At 44.3% G+C, this 24,831-nt stretch overlaps 1 protein-coding gene across 6 annotated transcripts in view; it reads left to right on the forward strand.

Annotated features, from left to right (window-relative positions):
• The window catches only part of GK (glycerol kinase), a 77,889-nt gene that overhangs the window by 44,805 nt on the left and 8,253 nt on the right, over positions 1-24,831 (forward strand). For all 6 annotated transcript variants that reach the window (XM_019823712.3, XM_045050500.1, XM_019823714.3 and 3 more), the window contains 8 exons: positions 5,514-5,556; positions 6,614-6,694; positions 18,904-18,982; positions 19,728-19,824; positions 20,383-20,467; positions 21,659-21,779; positions 21,903-22,046; positions 24,626-24,706. In XM_019823712.3, coding sequence (XP_019679271.1) covers positions 5,514-5,556; positions 6,614-6,694; positions 18,904-18,982; positions 19,728-19,824; positions 20,383-20,467; positions 21,659-21,779; positions 21,903-22,046; positions 24,626-24,706 — 731 coding nt within the window. The remainder of the gene's footprint in view (positions 1-5,513; positions 5,557-6,613; positions 6,695-18,903; positions 18,983-19,727; positions 19,825-20,382; positions 20,468-21,658; positions 21,780-21,902; positions 22,047-24,625; positions 24,707-24,831) is intronic.

The raw sequence follows: 24,831 nt of genomic DNA on the forward strand, positions 1-24,831 counted from the left end.
GAGCAGAGGGGAGGCAGAGCCGTGATTTAAGCTACATTTCTCCGGGGCACCTGGCCGTCTCCGTTGGTGGAGCATGTGACTCTTGATCTCGGGGTCATGAATTCAAGCCCCACGTTGGGTATAGAGATTACTTTAAATGCTTTTTAATTTAAAAAAATTAAATAAATTTAATTAAATAGACTATATTTTTCAACCTACCGTCCCCATCTTAGACTTTCTCACTATAACTATAAAGTTATGTTTTTGTGGGATCTTCCGTGCTGTTTTCCTGCCATTGTGTTTCCCGCCCCCCCCCCCCTTCACTCCTTGGGAGTTTCTCCTTCGACAAGAAGCAGAAGCAATGATGGAAGTGGAGATTGGGTGCCTGTTTTTCCTTACTACTCATACGTGGGGAGTCTGTAACCAGCGCCATATCTCAGAGCGATAAGGTTTCTCACATTTTCAGATGAAAAAACAGATGGTCAGGAGTGGTTAAGCTACTAAGTGAAAGACATCACCTCTGACCCCAGGTGGATCGGATTGGACTTAGCCGGGGCTCTTAACCTCTCTGTGTTCCTGTACCCCATGCAGAGAAGATTCCCGTAGACCCAGCAGGAGACTCTCTACAGTGAATTCTTCTTTTGTAGGGAATTTCCTAATTCTCTCATCAATGTTAACCGCAGTGGTTATGTTCTTCTTTTGTGAATAATGGAATGTCTCACATTTGTAATTAAATATTTTGTAGCCTAGCAGGGTCAGCCGTCCCCATGTGACAGTGTGACATTATTTGTGTGAGTTTTTCTTGGAGGAGAGAGAAGAGGTATGAAAACTCTTTGCAGGTCACGGTGTCCTGTGGGTATGATCAAGAGAGCCTGACTGAGCATGGGTCTGGAAACACGCTCTGCATTCGGGGTTCCAGGCAGCTGCATCAGGAACCAAGAGAAATGATAGACAACTAGGCTGTTTCTCCCCCCACCTTCCCCGCTCTGCCAGGCACACTAACGCTGGTAAATACTTGACTCTACTTGTCAAGTCCCTAACCGAGTGTAGAGCACGTGGGAGGTGCCCGATAAAATCGGCTGCTTTTCCTCCTCTCTACTCCCTTCCCGCGTAAGCCTTAACCAGCCAAGTCCTAAAATGATGACTTTAAGCGCGGGAGGGCTTAGCGAGTACCTCTCCAGCCGCTGCCGGTCGGAGACGGGAAATAGCAAATGGTAAGACCTCTGGGCCCGTATTTCTCTTCCTGAGGGGGAAAGAACAGAAGTGCACAGTTCATCATGTTACAGATCAGAACTTCTGCGCCGTTAAGAAACTTTGAAAGCCTGTTGTTGGGTTCCAAAGGAAGGGGAGGAAAATCACAGAAGATTATGTTAATCAGATGTTTTGAAGAATGAGCTATGTTGGCAAGTGCACAGAACACTGAACTAGTAGCAAAGAGGGAAATGGAAGACTGTGTTTAGAGGATGTAGTGAACCTTCGGGTAGGGCAGTGGTAGAAAATAAGGCTAGGATCATGTCGTGACGCCCTTAATTTCAGACCGAGGAGTTTTTTTCCTGATTAGGCAGTGGGACACCTCTGAAGGTTTATGAACTGGTTTTCAGAGTGACTAGAGTCATTCGTTAATAACACTGAAGTCCTTGCCCAAAGCGAGGAGAAACTAAACGCAAAGAGGCCACGTAGGCATCCCGATAACGAAGATAAGGACGAAAAAGAGTGGGGACGGAGCAGGAGGCTGTAGGTGGATATCCGTGGCACTGGAGAAGGACGAGAGACAGGAAATAGGTATTGAGTCTAGTCACCTGGGCCCAGTGGGTAGGCTGAGCCAAAGTAAGAAACTGGTCTGAATAGTATGCATTCTGTTTGGGACCTGTCTGTGGTCCTGGTAGGCTGTGCATTGCACACACCTGTGAATATGGAATGAGTTCAGTATCAAAATAGAGCTTTTAAACTTCCCTTATTTAGAGGTGATTTTTAAAGCAGTGGAAATAGATACACCAAGAAAAAGTATACAGGTACAGGAGATACTTAGGACAAGTAACAGACCCAGGGATGGGCCATTCACTCATTCACGTGGAAACCCAGGGTAGAGATATTTAAGAGGGAGGCTCGGTCAGCAGTACAAAATACTACAAAAAGGTCACGGAGGCCGAGGATGAGAAGCAACCATCCTACGTAGAAGGTAGGTCCTCAGTGGTGACTTCTAGGCATGAAGCTTCAGTAGAACGCTCAGGACGAAAGCCAGGTGGCACAGGGCCAAAAGAGACGTGGGCAGGTGGAAAACAGAGACAGCCAGACTGAATGTACTTTCCAAAAATGACCATCCAGAAGTGGTGGGCAAAGTAGGCGGTTTGTTACTTAACAAGATCATGGCAAGTTTGGGGCGCTTGTGTTTTTAAGTTCGAGCAAGACCAGAGAATGTTTCTTTGGAGTCTCAGTAGAGGGCAGTTGGGACTTGAAAATGACTGAGAGATAAGTGATGGGCAGAATGAAGTCCTGAGAGGTTGGAGATAGTGGGATCAAGTGAGTCCGTCCCTTCAAACCTCAGCAGGGAGCAAATGACCGCCATCTCCGAATTCAGTGGAAAGCCCATCTCTGTTTTGATGTGGAGGAACTGATTATGGGTGATAGTAATTTTTCTTTCAGATTTTCCAAATTTTCTACTTTTTCTTGAATGAACAGGGATTATTTGAACTTTAAATTTTGCTCTTCAGGGCGAGAACCTAAGATAGATGCCCTCTCTCCCCAGAGGCATTAAGTAGTGTAGAGGAGGCCTTTCACCTCCTTTACGGCTTCCGCCAGGGCCCCTCTCCTCCTCCTGGGCGCCATCTTTGAGAGGGCGCCCTCCTCTGTGAGGGACGGCAGGCAGCCTTTACCATCACAGAGGTTAGAAAAGCCAGACATCTTTCTGGGATGCTCAAACGCAGCACAATCTTGAGAAAGGATAGGTATACCATATAAATGCTGAAAGCTCCATATATGTTTAATGACTGGGGAGAAGAAATAATAACATTTAAGAGAAAAATAATTGCCTGTGTCCTGTTTTGAAAGCTGTGGCCTCTATGTAGCAAGAGTCTCTCCATACACTGATAAGGTTCGTTAATTATTAACTAAGCATACTAACTGAAGAATTCACTTTTATTAAATGCCTCGAGCCTTTGCATCATTCCGGTACTTTAAGATTTGTACACTACTGTTTGGTATACAGAGTGCGTATATGGGGGCCAAATTGGTACAGATTTCTCCTTTAAAAAGCATGAAACCGGTCATTAACTTCCATTTTTTTTTTTTCAACGTTTATTTATTTTTGGGACAGAGAGAGACAGAGCATGAACGGGGGAGGGGCAGAGAGAGAGGGAGACACAGAATCGGAAGCAGGCTCCAGGCTCCGAGCCATCAGCCCAGAGCCCGACGCGGGGCTCGAACTCAGGGACCGCGAGATCGTGACCTGGCTGAAGTCGGACGCTTAACCGACTGCGCCACCCAGGCGCCCCTAACTTCCATTTTTAAGAGTAATTATTAAAGGAGATTCATTTAAAATATATAGCCTTTTCAGCATTGTGGTAGTAAAAGGGTGTGGTGATTTATGTGTTTTAATTCGTAAGTTTATTATTGCCTGTACCTGGTTATTTGACTGGTGTCTTTAAAAATGTAGATATTCGTGGGTGGCTCAGTCGGTTAAGCGGCCGACTTCAGCTCAGGTCATGATCTCTCGGTCCCTGAGTTCGAGCCCCGCGTCGGGCTCTGTGCTGACAGCTCAGAGCCTGGAGCCTGTTTCAGGTTCTGTGTCTCCCTCTCTCTGACCCCTCCCCCCCCCGTTCATGCTCTGTCTCTCCCTGTCTCAAAAATAAATAAAACGTTAAAAAAAATTTTTTTAAAAATGTAGATATTCGCTGGGGCGCCTGGCTGCCTCAGTTGGTAGAGGATGTGACTCTTGATCTTGGGGTTGTGAGTTCGAGCTCCATGTTGAATGTAGAGATTACTTAACAGTAAAATCTTTTTGAAAATTTTACTTTAAAAAATTGTTTTAATGTTTATTCATTTTTGAGAGAGAGACAGAGTGTGGGTGGGGGAGGAGCAGAGAGCGGGAGACACAGAATCCAAATCAGGCTCCAGGCTCTGAGCTGTCGGCACAGAACCCGACGCGGGGCTCGTGAGATCATGACCTGAGCCAAAGTCAGATGCTTAACTGACTGAGCCACCCAGGAGCCCCTAAAATTTTTTTTTATTTTAGAAAGAGAGAATGCACGGGTGGGGTAGATGGACAGAGGGAAAGAGAGAGAGAATTGTAAGCAGGCTCCACATTCGGTGTGGATCCCAATCCCGGGCTCGATTCCACAACCCTGGGATCCTGACCTGAGCTGGAATCAAGAGTCAGATGCTCAAATGCCTGAGCCACCCCAGGTGCTCCAATAAAATCTTTTGGAAAAATGTAGATAATTCATTTATCACATGCTCCTTGAATGTGTTAACTGTTCACGTGCAGTCAGAGAATATATTCGAGTGAGAAGGGATGGAAGGTCTCGGGTTCATTCTTCTTCACGACAGCGGTGCGTGGAAAAATGTTTTTTGGAAAAAATTGCCCTCGGTTTCTATTTTCTCCGCACGACAAACGCAGCCGATAAGGTCTGCTGACTTAGTGCTAACTGGTAGTAGCTTCCGCTGGGATCCCTCTGGCCGCCCCGGGACCGCATGCTCCCCCTTCTCCCACCTGCTGGAATGTCAGAGAACACAGCAGCAGGGCCCTGCTGCCCGTGGGGAGGGAATCCCAAGCTTGGGCAGGCCTGTTCGTGGAGAGCCAGGGTTGATAGTCGCAGCCAACTGTTTCCCTGTGACCCCTGCTGGTATCAGTTTGGATAATTTCTCTCCCTGGCCCAAGTCATAACCACTCACTCACGTCCAATGCCACACTTGTCGCCGAGTCCAAGCCTTATGCTAATAAGGCTGCCATAAAATAAATGCACTTTTCCACGTCAGCGGTGTCCCATTCTGGCTCCGTCTCTGCCACCTGTTTAGAATGCCCTATCCTGCAGAGAGGATATATGTCCCTCCATGCCACTCCTGTCACCGAGGTCCAGCTGCACTTCCCTGCACTCTGGACCTAGCCTCCCCTCCATGCCCGAAGATAGCCCTGTGTCTCATTTCCCGACTGTGCTAATGATGGACCTAAGCAGCCCGCTTAGGGAAATGCCTCATTCCATGTGGGTTAGTAGCGATGTAACTGTGACTGGACATAGAATTTGTTGGGATTGGCTGATATTTTAGAAACACAGTCCTGGGCTATGACTAAGTACTAAATACCATGCTTGCATTTTTCCATTAGGATCTCACGAAGTACATTTTCTTCTAGACTTATCTTTAAAACGTTATTCCAAAAGGAGTATGTAATGCTTCTTAACTTTGGGAACTTTTCTAAAACTTGAAGACGACGACTTTTATCGTGCTGAGTTAAACGTCGTTTTGAATGATTTGTATTATTCTTTCATGATGTATTTTTAATAAAATTGTCACGCTGTTCGTTCTTCTCCTAACTACAGGTATGGAACAGGCTGCTTCTTACTGTGTAATACAGGCCGTAAGGTTGGTTTTTTTCCGATTAAAAGATTGCTGAAAGTCTTCTTTAACTTTATATCAATAGTGCTTGAGCATAATTTGCTATTAAGTTACTTAGGATTCTGCAGATTTTCTTTAATCTTTGCTTTTTACAAAAACTTATGTATCGTTTAATTTACATCCAAGTTAGCATATGGTGCAACAATGACTTCAGGAATAGATTCCTTTGTGCCCCTTCTCCATTTAGCCCATTCCCCCCCCCCACACCCCCTCCAGGAACCCTCTCTTTGTTCTCCATATTGAGGAGTCTCTTATGTTTTGTCCCCCTCCCTGTTTTTATATTATTTTTGCTTCCCTGCCCTTATGTTCATCTGTTTTGTCTCTTAACTCCTCATATGAGTGAAGTCATATGATACTTGTCTTTCTCTGAATGACTGATTTCGCTTAGCGTAATACCCTCTAGTTCATCCACATAGTTGCAAATGGCATTCTTTTTGATTGCCGAGTAATACTCCATTGTGTGTGTGTGGGGGGGGGGTGGGTGGGTGTGTATACATATACATTTATCCATTCATCCATCGATGGACGTTTGGGCTCTTTCCATACTTTGGCTATTGTCAGTAGTGCTGCTATAAACATTGGGGCGCGTGTGCCCCTTCGAAACAGCACACCTGTATCCCTTAGATAAATACCTAGTAGTGCAATTGCTGGGTTATTAACTCTTCATTAGGGTTTAATTTAGAGCTCAATAAAAATGATGACAATCACTAAATTCCAGTGGCTCTAGTAAGAATCATTTTAGGTTCTTTGAATTTTACATGTGTCTTTAATTGTGGTGGGATAGCTACGCTCAGACCTTGTCAGACTCTTAATGCAAATCTAATCTGGAGCAAGGGATAAGCTTTTTAAACTGTTTTAAGTGTACTGTCCTTAATACTAGTAATTTTAGCTGTTTAGATTTATTTTTTTAATTATTGCATATTTATTGAATCGTTTTCTACCTGGTTCCTCTTAGCTTTTCCAAATAGTCTTCTGCCAACCTGTTAATTTCTTGGCGGCTGAAGTATTTTTCTGTGTCCCGCAGTGTGTGTTTTCTGAACACGGCCTTCTGACCACAGTGGCTTACAAGCTTGGCAGAGACAAGCCGGTGTATTACGCGTTGGAAGTAAGTACCTCTCAATCAATGTGGATAATATGACGAACAGTCACAGCCAGGGAGAGTCACAGTGCTTCCTAACACCTTTTCTGGTAGATTTTCATAGACGATAAGACTGGAAAAAAAAAAAAAAAAAAACCTCATTTTTTTTTTTCTTGGCATTTGGTTAAGTGGAAGGAACCTGGCAGTGAGCTGGGGTCAGCACTCCCAGGGGATCTGGAGGACGTCGGCTCCCGGATCTTTTGCCGGTCACTTGAGGCACCTTGCAGCCGCTTGGCGCGGTGTAAGATTTTCTGTCCGTGAAGTTTAGTGCAGGTGTTGACTTGCTCGCCAGTATTCCCGTCAGCTGGAAAATGCTGTGTTTTTTGTAACTGCAGCGCCCCGGTGTTCCAAAGAGCACCACCGGGGGCAAACGCAGATGAATTCCTTCCATGTGTCTCCCCATAAAAATAAATTTTGTCTCACATTTTGACGTGGGAAAGAAAGTGAGGAGACTGATGCCAGTTTTCAGTGGAAGCGTTTCTTCTGAATACGTTTGTCAATTCTAGTGGGAATATATCAGCCTAAGCCTGTAGGGCATGGTGAATTTGTATTAGGAACATTAGTAACTTTTCTAGATAAGGTCGAAGAAGCAGTACTCTTTTTATAAAATCAGGTACGTTCCTTTTTTTTCTAAAGATTTTATTTATTTATTTATTTATTTATTTATTTATTTATTTAGGGGAGAGGTAGAGAGAGGGGGACAGAGGATCTGAAGCGGGCCCTGCGCTGACAGGCTGACCGCAGTCAACCCGACATGGGGCTCGGACTCACGAACTGTGAGATCATGACCTGAAGCCGAATCCGGACACTTAACCGACTGAGCCACCCAGGCGCCCCTACAGTTCATTTTAAATGGCTCCCTTGTAATGTGTAAATATACAATTGATCTGAAGATTTACTGAGGCTTCTTTCCTAAAGGATCTGATAATAATTTGGTCACGAGTGTTAGACTTCTGTTTAGAGTTCAAACATTGTATTAGTTGCTATGCCTAGAGCACAAAGAATTTTCGGGTTTTGTCTTGCCCCCTCCCTGCATAAGCACTGTGCTCTCTCCCCCAACCCCTTTTCTATGGATAATAGAAACATTTAGGAATAATAACGGTATCCTATCATTTCTCAGAAGTTAAATTCCTACAAGCCCTGTTCTGCTCTGTTTCCTGCTGTGCAAAGTGCTTATTAGTACAGCGCTGGGCACATCAGATATGTACTATCTGATAAATGTCACCCTATAGCAATTAAGTAAGCCGAACAGCTTAAACAGTCTTTTCCCCTTATACTGGAGACAGTCGTTTAGAATTATAGATGCCTTAGACCTGGAAAGGGACTCTGGGATAGGGCTTACCTGGTTTCAACTTCCCTCCCAATAAGAAGAATCTTCTTTCCCTCACCGATAGCCTTCCAACTTCTGTTTGAAGATGGCACCCAAAAAGGCTCCTTAGACGTAGATCAGCTGTCAAAAGCATTCAAATACTAACAGGCACCTGTCAGTTTTTCTGGGTCTTCTTGCTCTAGGATAAACTCCTCCAGTGCCCTGATGTCATACAGTTTCTGGATCGTTTCTAGTTCTGGACTCCCTTCATTAGACGCATTCCAGTTTGTCGGCATCTTCCAGAATGGAATAGAATATTCCGCATGTAGTCTGACCTGTACTCACTAGTGTGATTTGTTCCTCTCTGACCATAAACACTGCTTTTGCCACTCTAACCTGAGAGTTCATTCATTTAGTCTAATAACCCCACCATATCATCGCCTCCGGGAGCAGATGTTAGAATATCTGGCGCTTTCTCAGATGACTCCTTATCAAGCCAAGTCCTCTCCCTTCCGTATTTGGGCAGATCTTGCTTTTTTCCTTAAGTCATCTCTACACCCAACACGAGGCTTGAACTCAGACCCCGAGATCAAGAGTCACATGCTCTCATGACTGAGCCAGCCGGGCGTCCCTGCAGATCTTTTGTTAATCTGAATTCAGGTCTTTGCTTCTTCCTGTTAAATTTCGTGATAGTGATTTCAGCCTATTGTGACATTGTGGGTTCCTTTTCACTCTTTGCTATTTTTCCAGTTTTGCCTCATCTGGAGACGTAACAGGCACATGCCTTATGCTTTTGTTTCAATCCGTGTAACTTTTTAAAAGATTCAGAGAATTTGAAAGCTGACACGGCCAGTAGTAGATCAGATGACAACAGGCTTCCCTACCCCCTCACAAGGAATTTGAGAGTCGGAAGTGAAATCGGAGTCACTTGGCCAAAGTAACTTTTGAAAGCTAGTAAGTAGCAGATCCAGGATGCAAATTCAGGTTATTAGACATCAAAATCTAGACCCCCTGGGCCACCCACTGTGCCATCGCCGTTCTCCTGAGTCCGGTGTTCTTTTCACTGCATCTCAGGTCACTTCTTTCGTCTCCTAACCTAGCAGCCTGAGCCACAACATGTACACTTACACACACACACACACACACACACACACACACACACACACGTTCACAGTAGTAGATAGGATTTTGTTTTCTGTGTCTTCTTTCTTTTCAGTTAACAGACATGTAAAAACATTGAAGCAGACCAAATGAGAGGGCAAAGGAGAAAGCTACCTTGGGAAAACTTTTTCTCACTACATTCCTGCTAATTCCACTGGGTCACACCACTTCCATGTTTCGTAAGTGCTTACAGAGTATGTAGTTGATGATCATTGCTTTAATTTGACAGATTGTTGTTAGGCTTGGCGACCTGAGGTATTAAAATTTCACTTTGTGGGGCACCTGGATGGCTCAGTCAGTTAAGTGTCCGACTTCGGCTCAGGTCACGATCTCGCGGTTCGTGAGTTGGAGCCCTGCGCCGGGCTCTGGGCTGACCGCTCAGAGCCTGGAGCCTGCTTCGGATTCTGGGTCTCCCTCTCTCTCTGCCCCTCCCCTGCTCGACTCTGTCTCTCTCTCCTTCAAAATAAATAAACATTAAAAAAATTTATTTAAAAAATCTATAAAAAAAATTTCACTTTGCATTTTTTAAAAACTGAAACGATAGCTGTGTACCTCACATCTTTTAGTCTTCCACTGTCCCTCTGCTGATTTGGAAAGAACATAATGCATTTCTCTGTGCTTTTGTTGTTTTGGGTTTCATTTCTTTTGTGGGCACCTTTAAACTTTTTAAAAAAAATTTTTTAGTGTTTATTTTTTTAGAGACAGGCAGAGCATGAGCAGGGGAGGGAGAGAGAGAGAGAGAGAGAGAGAGAGAGAGAGAGAGAGACAGAGGATCTGAAGTTCGAACTGGACCTGAGCCGAAGTCAGACACTCAACTGACTGAGCCATCCAGGCGTCCCAGCACCTTTTCATTTTTAAGATGTTACTTAACTATATATTTTCCTAACCGTGTTTATAGTTGTTTAGTATTTATTTTTAACGTCCCACCCATGATGATGACCTCGAATGCTTTTCCTCTGTCCCCTCCAACAGCAATCATGTCATTGAGCTTAGTAAAGTTTTCATTTCCCCTTTTTCTTAAACATGCAGGAATAAGTTCTGTTTTCTTTCTAGTCCATTGTATATCATACTTATTGGCTTACTTTATCATTTTCTGTGTCCACTCTCATTTCTTTGGGGTGAAACTTTTCGTGGCCCTACCCCCATTTTTTCCTCGCAGAGGGCCATCCTTTTGTAGTTCTCTTACTCAGAATCTGAGGTAGTAAGGTCTAGTCCTTTTAGGTTTGTCTGTATTTTTTTTTTAACGTTTATCTATCTTGAGCGAGAGAGAAAAGGTGTGAGTGGGGGACGGGCAGAGAGAGAGAATCTGAAACAGGCTCCATGCTCCGCACTGGAGCCCGACTTGGGTCTCAATCTTCGGACTGTGAGATGGACCTGAGCTGAAATCAAGAGTTGGTCGCTTGGGGCGCCTGGGTGGCTCAGTCAGTTAAGTGTCCCACTGCAGCTCAGGTCATGATCTCGCGTTTCATTGGTTCAAGCCCCTCCTCGGGCTCTGTGCTGACAGCTCGGAGCCTGGAGCCTGCTTTAGATTCTGCGTCTCCCCCTTTCTCTCCCCCTTCCCCATTCCCACTGTCACTCTCGCTCCCTCAAAAAAACGTTAAAAAATTTAAAAAAAAAAGAGTTGGATGACTTAACCGACTGAGCCCCCCAAGCGCCCCAAGTTTATCTTTATTTTGCCCTCTCTCTGGGGTGTTGTTTCTCCAACATCTTTCTAACATCATTGAACACCGTTGAACGTGTAACATCATCAAAGTTCTCCGGTTTTCCTATGATGTGCCTGGGTTTGGATTTGATTTCACTCATCCTGTTAGATAAACTGGATACAAGTCTGTCTCGAGGTCTGAGAAATCTTCAGCAGGTGTCTCTTTTAAACACTGCTACTCTACCATTGCCACTGCCCTCTTCTGTGACTGCTAGCGTATGGGTGTTGGAACCCTTCAACCCAGCCTCGATGTCCCTGAACCGCTCTCTTACGTATTTTTCATCCCTTGGCTTCTCTGTGCTGCATCTCCAGGGAGCTACTCACTACCTACCTTACATTCCAAATCCTCTCTTTAAAACAAAGCAAAAACTGTTTTTATTACGAAATATGAAACACGTACAGAAGGATGCATAACAGACCAAAGTACAGCTTGACAAATGATTATAAGGAGAAGGCCCAGGTCGGGAAACAGAACACCGCCCCCAGCCAGGAACCCCTGTGCGCCCCTCCCACCCCCAGCCTTTCCCTGTCCCCTAGGGGAACCAGCGTCCTGGCTTTTATTACAATCACTTCCTTACTTTTCTTTAGAGTTCCGACACTTACTATGCGCAACCTTGAACCCCGAAGTTGAGTTTTGCGTGTTTTCAATACTTTATATATTAAAAAATATAAAAGAGAAAGTGAGAGAGATCAAGTCATACAGTATGTATCCTTTGATGTGGCTTCTTGCGCTCAGTATCACATCTGTGAGGTTCATCTGCATTGTTACACAGAGCTGTGATAGCACTCCTTTTTGTTACCAAACGAAAATGCCACGGTTTAGTATTTATCCAACTGTCGACGACCTTTCAGTTGTTTTCTGTTTTCGTCTATGATGAAAAATGCTACCGTGAACAATTTTGTATACATCTCCTGTGTACGTATTTCTGTAGGAGTAGAATTTGTAGGCAGTAGATTACGAGTATCTTCCCTCTGAGTAGATAAACGCAAACCAGTTTTCACACCAAAGGCATCAAGTTACACTGTCATGGGCAGTGTATGGGAACACTGCCTCCTCTCTTCCGTCTATTCTAGAGTTGATCCCACCTATTACATTCTTTTTTTTTTTTAATATTTTTGAGAGAGACAGAGACTGAGAGAGAGGAGAGAGAGAGAGAGAGAGAGAGAGAGAGAGAGAGAGAGAGAGAGACTGGGGGAGGGGTAGAGAGAGCAGGAGACACGGAATCCGGAGCAGACTCCAGCCTCCGACCTGTCAGCACAGAGCCCTACTCCGGGCTCGAACCCACAAACTGTGAGATCACAACCTGAGCCAAAACCAAGAGCCAGATGCTTAACCACCCGAGCCACCCAGGTGCTCTGCCAGGTTGTTTTTTTTTTTTTTTAATGTTTATTCTTGAGAGAGAGAGACAGAACGTGAGTGGGCGAGGGGCAGAGAGAGAGAGAGAGAGAGAGAGAGAGAGAGATGGAGACACAGAATCCAAAGCAAGCTTCAGGCTCTGAGCTGTCAGCACAGAGCCTGTCGTGGGGCTCGAACCCACAAACCGTGAGATCATGACCTGAGCCGAAGTCGGACGCTTAAACAACAGAGCCACCCAGGCACCCCAAGCCCCTCCAGGATTTTTAACTGGTTATTTGTTCATATCCACCTGATTTTATTTTGCTTGTCTTTTCTTTTGATTCATAATTTAATGGCTGTTTTTTAACATAGAAATCGTGCCTTAATTTATCTCTTTGAATATTTTCAGCACTTACTCTAAAGTCTTTGTCAGAGTGGAGTGAATTTTTTTTAATTTTTTTTTAATTTTTTTAATGTTTATTTATTTTTGAGAGAGACAGAGACAGAATGCGAGTGGGTTAGGGGCAGAGAGAGAGGGAGACACAGAATCCGAAGCAGCCTCCGTGCTCCGAGCTGTCAGCACAGAGCCCGACGCGGGGCTCGAACTCCCGAGCTGTGAGATCATGGCCTGAGCCAAAGTCGGACACTCAACCGACTGAGCCACCCAGGCGCCCCAGAGTGGGGTGAATTCTTTTCCAGCTGTTAAGTTTAGTTTGCTGGTTTCCTGATAATAGATTTCTTCGTGTGTCTTGAAATTTTTACTTCTAGTGTCATGTATTAAAGCCACAGCCTTTGTCAGCCCGTAGTTCTCCCGACACAAGCGGGAGAGCGCCACCTAGCCCTTGGCGTCAGGCACTGAAGCCGATGCTATTCCTTGTGTCACCCAAGACATTTGGGACCCTTTTCCTCTGGAGGAGCCGGGTCCCGGCCACCACTCCTGCCTCCTGACGCATACAGAAAACTTAAGCAGAACCTTGCGGTCTCAAGCCCTGTGCAGTTGGTGCATTTCTCTTTCTGTCCACATCCACCGCCGCTCTGCATCTGAGTCAGCACATGCTGTTTTGGTGTTCCCTTTTTACATTTTGCCCTGTTATCCTCTGTGTCTAGAACAGAGAGAGGGGATTTTTAAAGTGCAAACTCACCATTTCTGATGTGGACATCACCAAGAGAATTCTTTTTCTTTCTCCCTGCTCCCTGGCATGTGATGCCTCCAGGCCCGACGTGTTACCATCTCTAAGCTCCAATTTTCATTATTGGTGCAAAGGAATTGGGGCACGTGATCCTTGAGTTGTTCTAAAACTTTCAACTCCTACTAAACCGCTTTAATTTGTCCCACTCTTTCACTAGAAAATTTCCCTTTGCTTTACAGATTTTTTTATTTTTAAGCAATCTCTACACCCGATGTGGGGCTCAAACTGTACAGCCCCGAGGTCAAGAGTCCCACGCTGCACCCACTGAGCCAGCCAGGCGCCCCCACTAGAACATTTTTCTTGGTGGCGGGAGAGGTTGAAGCAAACCGGAGCAGTTGCGTGGTTCCGCCCTTTCTCTGCCACCTGCTCATAGGACCCACCTGCCTTAAGCCATGCTTCTCCCTTTCCTCGTTTATCTTCTTCCAAGTATTATTTCACACACACAAAAAAATCCTTTTGGGGGCCTTTAGTATTTCTGAGGTTGATCTCGCTTAGGATATGAGACCTCCCTGTTCTGTACTCTGTCACCGGGATGCCAGTTCCCCGGGGCCGCGATGCCTGTCTGGTTCCCCATCTCTTGGAGTGGACTGCCACGTAGGAGATACTTAATCAATATTGTCGACATACCAAATCTTAGGCCATTTTTTCTCCGTTTAAATATGAGCTTCGGGGGCACCGGGGTGGCTTCGTCAGTTGTGTGTTCGGCTCTCGATTTGGGCTCAGGTCATGACGTCGCGGTCGTGGGATCGAGCCCCATATCGGGCACCGTGCTGAGCGTGGAAACTTTAGACGTGGAGAGTCTCCAAAATAAATAAATAAATCTTAAAATAAGTATGAGCTTCAAAAAGGGCTTCCCTGTACGCCCCCTTGGTTTCTTTAAATGTCCCCTGTCCCATCTCTTTCGTATGACTTATGATGATAGTGTGGAGACTTCTGTTTTAGAGTCTTTCAGCCTTCTTAACGCCAGATAATCATTTGTGTTGTAAGCCTGTGTTCTTCTCTATTGCTGTATAACAATTTAATCACAAATATAAGCGGCTTGCAACCATACCCGTTTGTCTCACAAGGCTACAGTCAAGGTGTCGGCTGAGGCTATGGTCTCGTCCAACACTCTCTCTCCTTCCAGGCCCGCTCACTCGGATTATCAGCTGAATTCGGGTCCTCGTGGTTGTAGGGCTGAGGGCTTCCGTTTCTTGGTAGTTGGGAGCCAAAGGCTGCCCTCGGCTCTTAGAGGCCGCCTGCAGTTTCTTCTCATGTGAAGACCCACCAGAGGACCCCTGATAATCTTATTTGGCTTCCTCCCGTACACTTCCCTCACACGCATCCAATCGCCTCTGACGCGCACTACTGGTTGGAAGCATGTCCTAAGTCCCACCGTGCTCAGGGAGAGAGGATCGCACGCCAGCACCAGCACCAGGAGGGGGGGGACGGTGGAGGAGGCCGCCTTCATTAAGAATCTGCCTGCCACGGCCTGGAAACGTTGTTTCCGGACTTGAGTAACGTACTTTCTTGGGAAGTATACTTTCTGAACCGTAAACGCTGTTTATCTTAACTCCCTAACTTGTTACTCAAGTAGTAATAGTATCGATTACATTTTAAAAATGATGTTGTTCCCCCCCTTTACCTCTAGGTTCCCGTTCTCTCTTCTACGCAATTAAAAATGCTGTGGACTTAGGTTTTGCATTTGTGATCTTACACAAATTAGTACATTATAAATTATGTACGTAGCGATACGTGTTACTGTCGCATACAGAAAGCTTTGTTTCCTGTGCCTAACGGATGATTTTAAGCGATTTATGGATAATCTTAATTTCACGTAATTTTTCTTCATACCCTCTGTTTTTAGCCGTAACTGCCTCACATCCTGAAATGTGTCCTTTACACAGATACTATTCGTGGCTATGGCATGCATGGCGAGGAGCTCTTGAGAAGTATATTTGTCTGCTATGACACTATATTAGATCTGCCTCATGACTTTTTTTAAAGTTTAATTCTTCATTTTAGAGAGAGTGAGAGCACATGTGAGCTGGGGAGAGGGGCAAAGGGAGGGAGAGAGAGAGAGAGAGAGAGAGAGAGAGAGAATGAATCTAAAGCAGGCCCCACCCTCAGTACAGAGCCTGATGCGGGTCTTGATCCCATGACCCCGGGATCATGACCTGAGCCAAAAATCAGGAGTCAGACCCTCAACCGACTGAGCCACCCAGGCGCCCCTACATCATTGTTCTTAATTTGCTCTTCCCGTAGCCTGTTTCTTAAGCTTCCACTTTCCAGGCTATGTATCTAGTTTTTAAGCGATTTATTCCTCTTGTCCTGTTCATTTCATTTATTTTTCTTTCTACCCTCTCATCTCTGTTAATGTCTTTCTTAGGGTACGACTGGCTTGCGTGCCCCTTTCCCATAGGTCTCATCTTAGAGTGCATTCCTATCTGTGGATGATGCTCTGAAGTACTGAATCTTTATATTTAGGACATGACTGAGCGGAACTTAATTGATAGCAAGCAGACAGTCGCCTTCTATCTGTCGTGTTAGCTTTCTGTTCCTGTGCTCCTCTTCCCGCCCATCTTGAAAGCATTACGGCACCTTCCGCTTTATCCCCTGCCTCTGAAGGCGAAAGACCACATCTTTGCTCGGTGTGGAGGTTTCTCTCATTTTTAATTAATTCTTTAGAAGGCTAGCGAATACCACGTATTCTATCCTGGCACCGAAACGATATTCTTCTTTCAGATAAGTGTTTTCAACCTACCTCTTATTTTCTTATATTACATTTATTTTTCACTTACAACTAAACAGCCCTGTACGTTCCTGATGACCAGATTTAAAATAATGTTCTTCTAGAGCTTTGATAGTAACTTTGTATTTTTTTTTTCCTTTGGTTTCAATCTAAGCAATGCCCTCTGGTCCACAACCAGTTTTTTTTTGCTAAAACCTTGACAGTCCTTTTCCTAAAACCGTATTGCTTCCTCTCAAAAAAAAAAAAAAACCCAAAAATATTCAAGCCTGTAACATCCTGCCTTTTCCATGGAAATGAGGTACATCAGCATTTGGATTCCCAACGTGTGAACCTCTGCTAGCTAACGGCCCCAAAACCCCTCCGCTAGACTTCTAAGCACAGTAGTTGTTTAAAGTTCATAGTTTAGTCACTGAAACCAGATATGATGTGCGGCCAGTGTCTTTTGAGAGTATTGAGATGTGGTGTAAGTGTAAAATACATACCTGATTTCCAAGACTTTGTGAACAAATATCAAATACCTCAGTAATGTTTATATTGAATCCACGTTGCAGTCATAATATTTTAATATATTCGCTTAAATGTATTAGAATTAATTTAACCTGTTCATTTTACTTTTTCAATATGGTAACTGCAAACTTAAATTACATACGTGGCTCACATTGTATTTCTTCCGAACCTCGTTGGTCCGGAAAATCTTACGCATTTACTTGTCTTTAGCAACTACTATCTCTGAATTTTTTGCTCCTGAAGGAAATTCGAGAGTAAATTCTGAAGTCTCTCTGAGCAAAAAAAATTCACTTAGTTTTCCTTGATGGTTCCACTAAGGACCTAAATATATAACATATCAAAGTTAGGAAGTGTACCGAAAACTTTGCCAGAGGGAGATGGTGGGTTAGAGTCTTACATACCTCACCTACCTTGGTATGTGTTGAATTTTTCCCCCATCTTCAAAACCTGATTAAATTTGCACATCAATGTCAACTCTCTTCCTCAGCAATTTTTTATAGCTAAAAAGCCAGTGTATAAAGAGGACAGTAGGGGGGCGCCTGGGTGGCGCAGTCGGTTGAGCGTCCGACTTCAGCCAGGTCACGATCTCGCGGTCCGGGAGTTCGAGCCCCGCGTCAGGCTCTGGGCTGATGGCTCGGAGCCTGGAGCCTGTTTCCGATTCTGTGTCTCCCTCTCTCTCTGCCCCTCCCCCGTTTATGCTCTGTCTCTCTCTGTCCCAAAAATAAATAAACGTTGAAAAAAAAATTAAAAGAAAAAAAAGAGGAAAGTAGCAGTGTTCTGCAGTTTTGCGGTAACATGTAGTGACTTACTCTCATAGAAGCTCTGAATGACAGAATGAATCAACATACGCTACATCTCGTTTGTTTACAGCCTGGAAATTGACAGCAAGAGGGTGTGACCATTTGTAATTCACTTAACTAAACTGGAGGCAGGGACGTAGGCAACAGATAAAAACATTCTGCTTCCTGCACTTAATATCACCTGATACTTGGGTTTGGGGTAACTCTGTGGAAAAAATTTACATTAATAGTCTGTATGAAATGAAAAGTCAGAACCAAAGAACTTTTTTTGGAATTCCTAACGGTTTGTGCTGGTCGTTTTTTCGCCCCTCAAGATCTTTTTACAATAGCTTTATTGAGATATAATTCGCCTATCACACGATTCATCCTTTTAAAGTAGACAGTTTGTTGGTTTTCAGTATATTCGGTCACGCACCCATCACCACAATCCAACATTAAAACATTTTCATCACCCCAAAGAATAACCCCACCACCCCAACCCTCAGCAACCCCTAATCTACTCTTCGTCTCTGTGGATTTGCTTATTCTGGACATTTCACATCAATGGAATCATACACTTTATGGTCTTTTGTGACCGTCTCCTTTCACTTAGCGTAATAGTTTCAAGCTTAATGTTGTAGTAGAACCTCATTCCTTCTTGTGTGAGCAAATAATATTCCATTGTATGGATATACTATATTTGTCCATTCATCAATCAGTGGAATTTGGATTATACTTTTTCAACACAGAAACAAATGATGAAGGTAATATTTACATTCGGCACTAACCTTCCCCTGCGTTCTCCTATCGAGCCTCATCGTAGTTTAAGCAGGTGTTAGTATAGTCACCATGATTTTCTAGGTGACGGAGAGGAGGCTCACTAAGCCTAATTTGCCTAAGATGGCACAGCAGTTAAGAGCTCGAACTTGGACCCAAAGCCTGTTCGTCCGGCTCCAAAGCACATGTTTTCTTCCTTGTTGCCACAGCCCCCTCTCCCTCCCCCGGCTGGCTCCGTCCCTTAGTGGTTTTGTTGAGTTATTACTTTGTAGTTTCTTGGCTAACTTTGCTATTGTTGCTTGATTTAATATACTGTTAGATACAGCAAATGGGCTTGAAAAATCCTGTTAATGTGGCCTCTCCTGATAACTCAGTGGATAAGGCGGGAATGTTTTCCGGGTGATAATATACCTCATAGTTTAGCAACAGTACATAGAACAACAGATCGTAGAGGCCCAAGGGTGTACTGGGGGGCTCACTTCTTTTCCCTAGCTCATGAAAAATGTCGGTAATGACCTGTATGAAACCATGTTTGCATTAATAGACCTAGTTTATGATATTTGTAAAAGCCCCAACGTCGAAACTTTTAAATTGTATCCATCTTGTCATACATAGAGAAATGCTTAATAAAATCTTTTTATAGTGAAAATATAAATTCTCTCTCGGATTCCTTTTCTTTCGTAGGGTTCTGTAGCCATAGCTGGTGCTGTTATTCGCTGGCTAAGGGATAATCTTGGAATTATAAAGAGCTCAGAGGAAATCGGTGAGTGTGTTCCAACAAAGGATTAGGATCTAAATAATGGAAATTTTTACCTTTGCTTTGTGTGAATACTTGTGATTTGAGCCATACGTGACATTAAATGAAATGAATTCCCATTATGAGTTTGATTTATACACAAAAGACTATTTTGTGAAGATTTATAAAACAACAAATTGACATAAATAGTGATGGTTATTCATAAACTGGCAAGGTAGGGCATAAAAACTACCCAAGTGTAAAATCCAGCAGCAAAGATTGCCAGGATCTGCAGGTAAAGTGGTCCATTTAAATTTATCTGATGAGAAGGAGCTTTACCTCTGCGATTAGAGTGAGCGTTAAAACCCCAGCGCCTATCATTTAAGTAGTCATATGGCAATTTCCCATCTACGGATAATTATGTGATCTCATTACCCTCTCTTTCATCTACTTGTTTACTTCAGCCCGAAGGGGGGGACAATCAGAAACACACTGTGGACTGGGGACGCCCCGGAGGCCGCTTTTTTATCTCCTAGTCAACAACCTTAAAAAGAGTGGAAGTGAGTTACGATACCTTAATGAGAGCAATCCAGCTCCTTTACTTCTGGGTGCGGGCAAATTGGTTCTCGCCCCTCCTCGCTTAGTGCCGCACTAGTGAATAAGAAATCAAAAGCCGTATCCTAATTTTTTATACAGCTGTGTTTATTGACTAAAATAATAGAATATATTAGAGTAATTTTTGTTTTTCTCCCCCTTTTTTTTTTAATGTTAGAAAAACTTGCTAAAGAAGTAGGTACTTCTTACGGCTGCTATTTCGTCCCTGCGTTTTCAGGGCTGTATGCGCCTTACTGGGAGCCCAGTGCCAGAGGGTAAGAACTGCATGCGAGGTATGCTTTTGTGGGTCTCGATTTATTTACTAAAGTCACTAATGACTTAGTTCCTAGTTTCCTATCTATTTTCAAATGATTTTAAAGTGTCGAGGAAACCTCTTCTGTTTGGAGAGCATAACTTCAGAACCTTTAAATTCCGAGAGGTTACAAATCATCTGACAATAAGGCCCTGCCTGCCACGTCCATGTTCATGTCAGTGTTGTGATCATTTATCTTCAAGGCATCTGCAAGCTACGCGCAAGGGACATCGTCCAAATGAATTCTGATTTGGTGTTATGTTATTGTCATCTGTTCATCTGGATCCTGGACTTTTTCCTATGTGGATGCAGGATTGCGGACTATATGACTTTTCCAAGCCGCTTCGTGTTTATGTCTGTTTTTTTTTTTTTTATGTGCTTTTTTTCCCCCCTGAACATCTGTATCTACCGAGGTCAACCTTTCCATATTCAGGACATTTCAGATTGGTGACTCGTTTACTCCACTCTAATCTTACAAGTCTTTTTTTTTAATCTTACAACTCTTTGTGTGTGTTTTTAGGATCATCTGTGGACTCACTCAGTTCACCAATAAATGCCATATTGCTTTTGCTGCATTAGAAGCTGTTTGTTTCCAAACCCGGGAGGTAATAATATGGGCTTTTTTCTTGTGCTTAATGTGCTTTTGTCACTCTTAAACAAATTATATATTAATGCTGAACGTTTATTAAATAATGTAAATGTATTAAATTATCAGAGGTGCCTGGGTGGCTCATTCGGTTAAGCATCTGACTCTTGATTTCTGCCCAGGTCATGATCTCACTGTTTGGTGAGTTTGAGCCCCACGTCGGTCTCTGCACTGACCCTGAAGAGCCTGCTTGAGATTCTCTCTCTCTCTCCGCTCCTCCCCCGCTCGCAAATTTTTTCCTCTTTTTCTTAGCTGTCATTACCTTTTTTAAAATGTTTATTATTTTTGAGAGAGAGAGAGAGAGTGCGTGTAAGCAGGGGAGGGGCAGAGAGAGAGAGACAGACGATCCAAAGCAGGCTCTCCAATGACAGCAGACACCCTGATGCAGTGCTTGAACGACTGAGCCACCTAGGTGCCCTGCTGCCATAACCTTTGGAATTCTTATTATCCGCCAGGTGCTGGGTGTTTGACCCTTGCGGGGGGTGGGGGGCGGATGCTGAGTGGTACATGGTAGGCAAAGGAAATGAATAGCTCAAACATAGGCATCGAGGCAGGAAACCAGGGTGCAAAATTGAGGTGTTTGGCATGGCTGGCTCTAAGGGTGAGGGCAGAGGTGTAGTGAGGGAAAAGATCGGTGTGTCTAGATCAAGGAAGGCTTGGAAGACCAAAATAGGAAATCTAAATTTTCTTTATATATATGATTTATTGTCAAGTTGGCTAACATACAGCGTATATACCGTGTGCTCTTGGTTTGGGGGTAGATTCCCCTGGTTCATCGCTTACACACAACACCCGGTGCTCATCCCAGCAAGTACCCTCCTCAATGCCCATCACCCATTTCCCCCTCCCCCCCACCCCTCCATCGTCCCTCAGTTTGTTCTCTGTTTTTAAGAGTCTCTTACGGTTTGTCTCCCTCCGTCTCTGAAACTATTTTTTTCCCCTTCCCTTCCCCCATGGTCTTCTGTTTTGTTTCTCAAGTTCCGCATACGAGTGGAAACATACGATATCTGTCTTTCTCTGACAGGAAATCTAAATTTTATTCTGTAGACTTTGGGAAGCTCTTGATCAGAAGACTGCCATTTTCAGAGATGTTACTACGAAGTAGCAGTTCAATTATGCTCATTATGTTCCTTGCGTTGGTTTCTTTAAGATTTTGGATGCCATGAACCGCGACTGTGGAATACCACTCAGCCACCTGCAGGTAGACGGAGGGATGACCAACAACAAAATCCTTATGCAGCTACAAGCAGACATTCTGTACATCCCAGTAGGTCAGTAAGCGTTGGGTCCTTTACATGCCAAAAGTAGTATTTCTTTTGCAAGAACGGGTTTTTTAGGCGTAGGGAGCTGCGAAGATGCTGATGAAAGCTGTTGCTGTTGCCCTCTTCCCTCAGTGAAGCCCTCGATGCCCGAAACGACCGCCCTGGGAGCCGCCATGGCAGCGGGGGCTGCGGAAGGAGTTGGCGTTTGGAGCCTCGAGCCCGAGGATTTGTCAGCGGTTACGATGGAGCGGTTTGAACCCCAGATCAATGCTGAGGGTATGTGTAAAAGATGGAAATTTAGGGGTCTTGATCTTGCAGTCGTGAGTTCGAGCTCCCGCGTTGGGTGTAGAGATCACTTAAAAATCAATTGTTTTTAAAAAAGAAAATGTAATGGTATCCTGTGGAGGGGACCTTAGTGAGAGAGAGTTTGCCTTTGTGTTTGTTGTGAGTTAAGACACTAAGTAAAATAGCAAATACCACTGTGTTAGATTGGCTACTAAGCATATTGGCATACGCTAGGTATGGCTGAGAGAAAAAGCTCCTTATAGTTTTAAAATCTTGATTTATCTATTTTGACATAGAGACGGGGGCGGGGGGGAAGAGAATCCCAAGCAGGTTCCATGCTCAGTGCGGGACCCGTCACAGGGCTCGATCCCACAAACCGAGATCATGACCTGAGCCCAAATCAAGAGTCGGACGTTCAACCGACTGAGCCACCCCAGCACCCCAGAAGTTCCTCATATTAAAAAACCTTCCAGAATCCCTTCTTTTGCCATTCACTTGTATTTACAGTATTTTCACGCAGAAGGATAACGCAGCCAAACTATCAGTTCTAGCTTGTTAACAGCCTTTTTTAAAAGTAAGAAGGGAGATAACTGACCATCTTTTGGTGCCAGGGGCCTAGTTTTAGGACATGATTAGCTAGGCTAAGGGCCATTCTGGTAACTCTGAAGCACAGCAGGCCTAGCCCGACAAAAGTAGCAACAATGTAAATAAGTGAGCCTTAAATACCTAAATACCTGACTCACTCTTATAACAAACCAAGCTCTGGCCGACACCTTTATTAAAATATAGTGGTGCATCTCTCAGGTTGAAATAAACGTGAGTATAAAGATAAGGTTTTATATATATTGGGGCAGGATCCCCTCCCTAAGGAAAGAAAGAAAACAAAAAAGCCTCAAAGCAACCTGGTTATACGCGTACGTGACAACATCCCTCGCGGCCTTGTAACACGAAACCATTTCATCCGACTGCATGTTTGTGTGTTACCACATGTGGGAGACAAAGAAGTGAATATATAAAAAACTACGCCACGTGGCATCCGGGGCTCAGTGCCTCGCGTACGAACCCAACTGAGCGGTGCCGGCACGAGTCAAGTTGCTTCCTGGGAAGAAAAGCCTCGATGTCACGACTCTCTGTGCGAGAATCCTGCTGCAATATTGAATTTGGTTTTATAACTTTTTTTAAAAACTTAGTGTAATATAGCATCCGAGTGGCTTTTACACTACTGGGAAATAAGCTTCCAAATGTACCTGTGTTTAATTTTCTGGAAGCCTCAGCCAGCGCTGGTAATTTTATAAGCCTAGTAATTTTATAGTCAGACGGTATACCATATAACTCAGTGTAGAAATGTGTTCCGAAATCTGATGTTCTATATGTAGGTAATTTTTAACTTTTCACATTGCGTGAAATGTGGAGTTCAAAACATTTTTCTACTTCTGAACAAAATCATTTTTTGAGTAAACAATCGTCAGAGTGAGTATATGGCCTCGAGATGCTAATCCCACTCTTTAGCAAGGAAGTTTTGACCAGAGAGTCTCTTGTTTTCTGAGGAGAGCCTTCTTTGCTATTTTTTTTGGCCTTGGCCCAGAGTGGGTCAGTTAGGTCAGCTGTCCTTCCCTTCGCCAGCCCTACTCCTCTCCCCACAGCAAACAACGCATGTGCGTGCGCGCACACACACACACGTGCGTGATGGGCATCTCCGTATAAACAGTTCATTCTCCAGGAAACTTTTTTTTTAGAGCTGAGTACAGGCCAGAAATTGCGACATGGGGATATAGAGCTGAACAAGAGCAAGTCTTCGCCCTTCAGGAGACTCCTGGATCTTGGGAGAGGCAGACAAAGCCATGACAGTTGACTGTGGTCAGCTGACGGCCTAAAGCGTGAACTGCTGTGGGAAGACAGAGGAGGGGCATAGTGGGGCCCTGGAAAGCTTTCTAAAGCAAGTGATATTTGAGCAGCGTCGCCCAGGTGTCACAGGCTTCAGGTGCTACAGAAAGGCTGGGAGGCCTCACAGGGACGCACCGGTGGCCATTTTTGTTTAGTTCTCTTATCGTGGGTTTCCTTCTTACAGAAATCCTGCCTCACAGGAATGTAATTTGAATCTTGTGAGAAATCCATACTTGTTCAGTCCTTCGGCTAGACCAAAAGTAATTCTCCTTCTAGTCTTAACATATTCCAGTATACCCTGTGTCCCACATCCCCCCCCCCCCGCCGTACCCCCTGAAAAAAGATAAAAGACGTCAAATGGGATTCCCCTTTCTAATTCGTCACTACTTGTTTGTGAGTGGCCTGGTCCTCCCAGGTAGCCGGTGTCCCAGCCTCCCTCCACCTGCACACCATGCTGAGTTTGAATTGCCCCTTCACCTTCCAAGCGTGCGTCTCTCCCAGTCCCTGGCGGTCGCCAGCACCCGTACTCTCCTGAGTCTGAGTTCTGGTAAAGCCCCCCATGCGAGGGGCTTTACTTTAATACGTGTCACAATTTGTTCAAAATGCTGAGTGAACATGAGTATGGTGTGTAGAATATCTCAGGAAACTACTTTCAGACTTATGTGTTTCCCACCTTCTATTTCTAGAAAGTGAAATTCGGTACTCTACGTGGAAGAAAGCTGTGATGAAGTCAGTGGGTTGGGTTACAACTCAGTCTTCGGAAAGTGGTAAAAATGTTTTTATTATTCTTGCCGCTTTGTCTTAGTGCGTTAAATAACTTATTTAAGTGTCTAACTGTTTACACTTTGCAAGGCTGCTATGAAGAAAATCAGTGGCTTCTGTTCAGAGTTTC

This window comes from Felis catus, chromosome X (genome assembly GCF_018350175.1).
Source record: "Felis catus isolate Fca126 chromosome X, F.catus_Fca126_mat1.0, whole genome shotgun sequence".
Taxonomy (NCBI): domain Eukaryota; kingdom Metazoa; phylum Chordata; class Mammalia; order Carnivora; family Felidae; genus Felis; species Felis catus.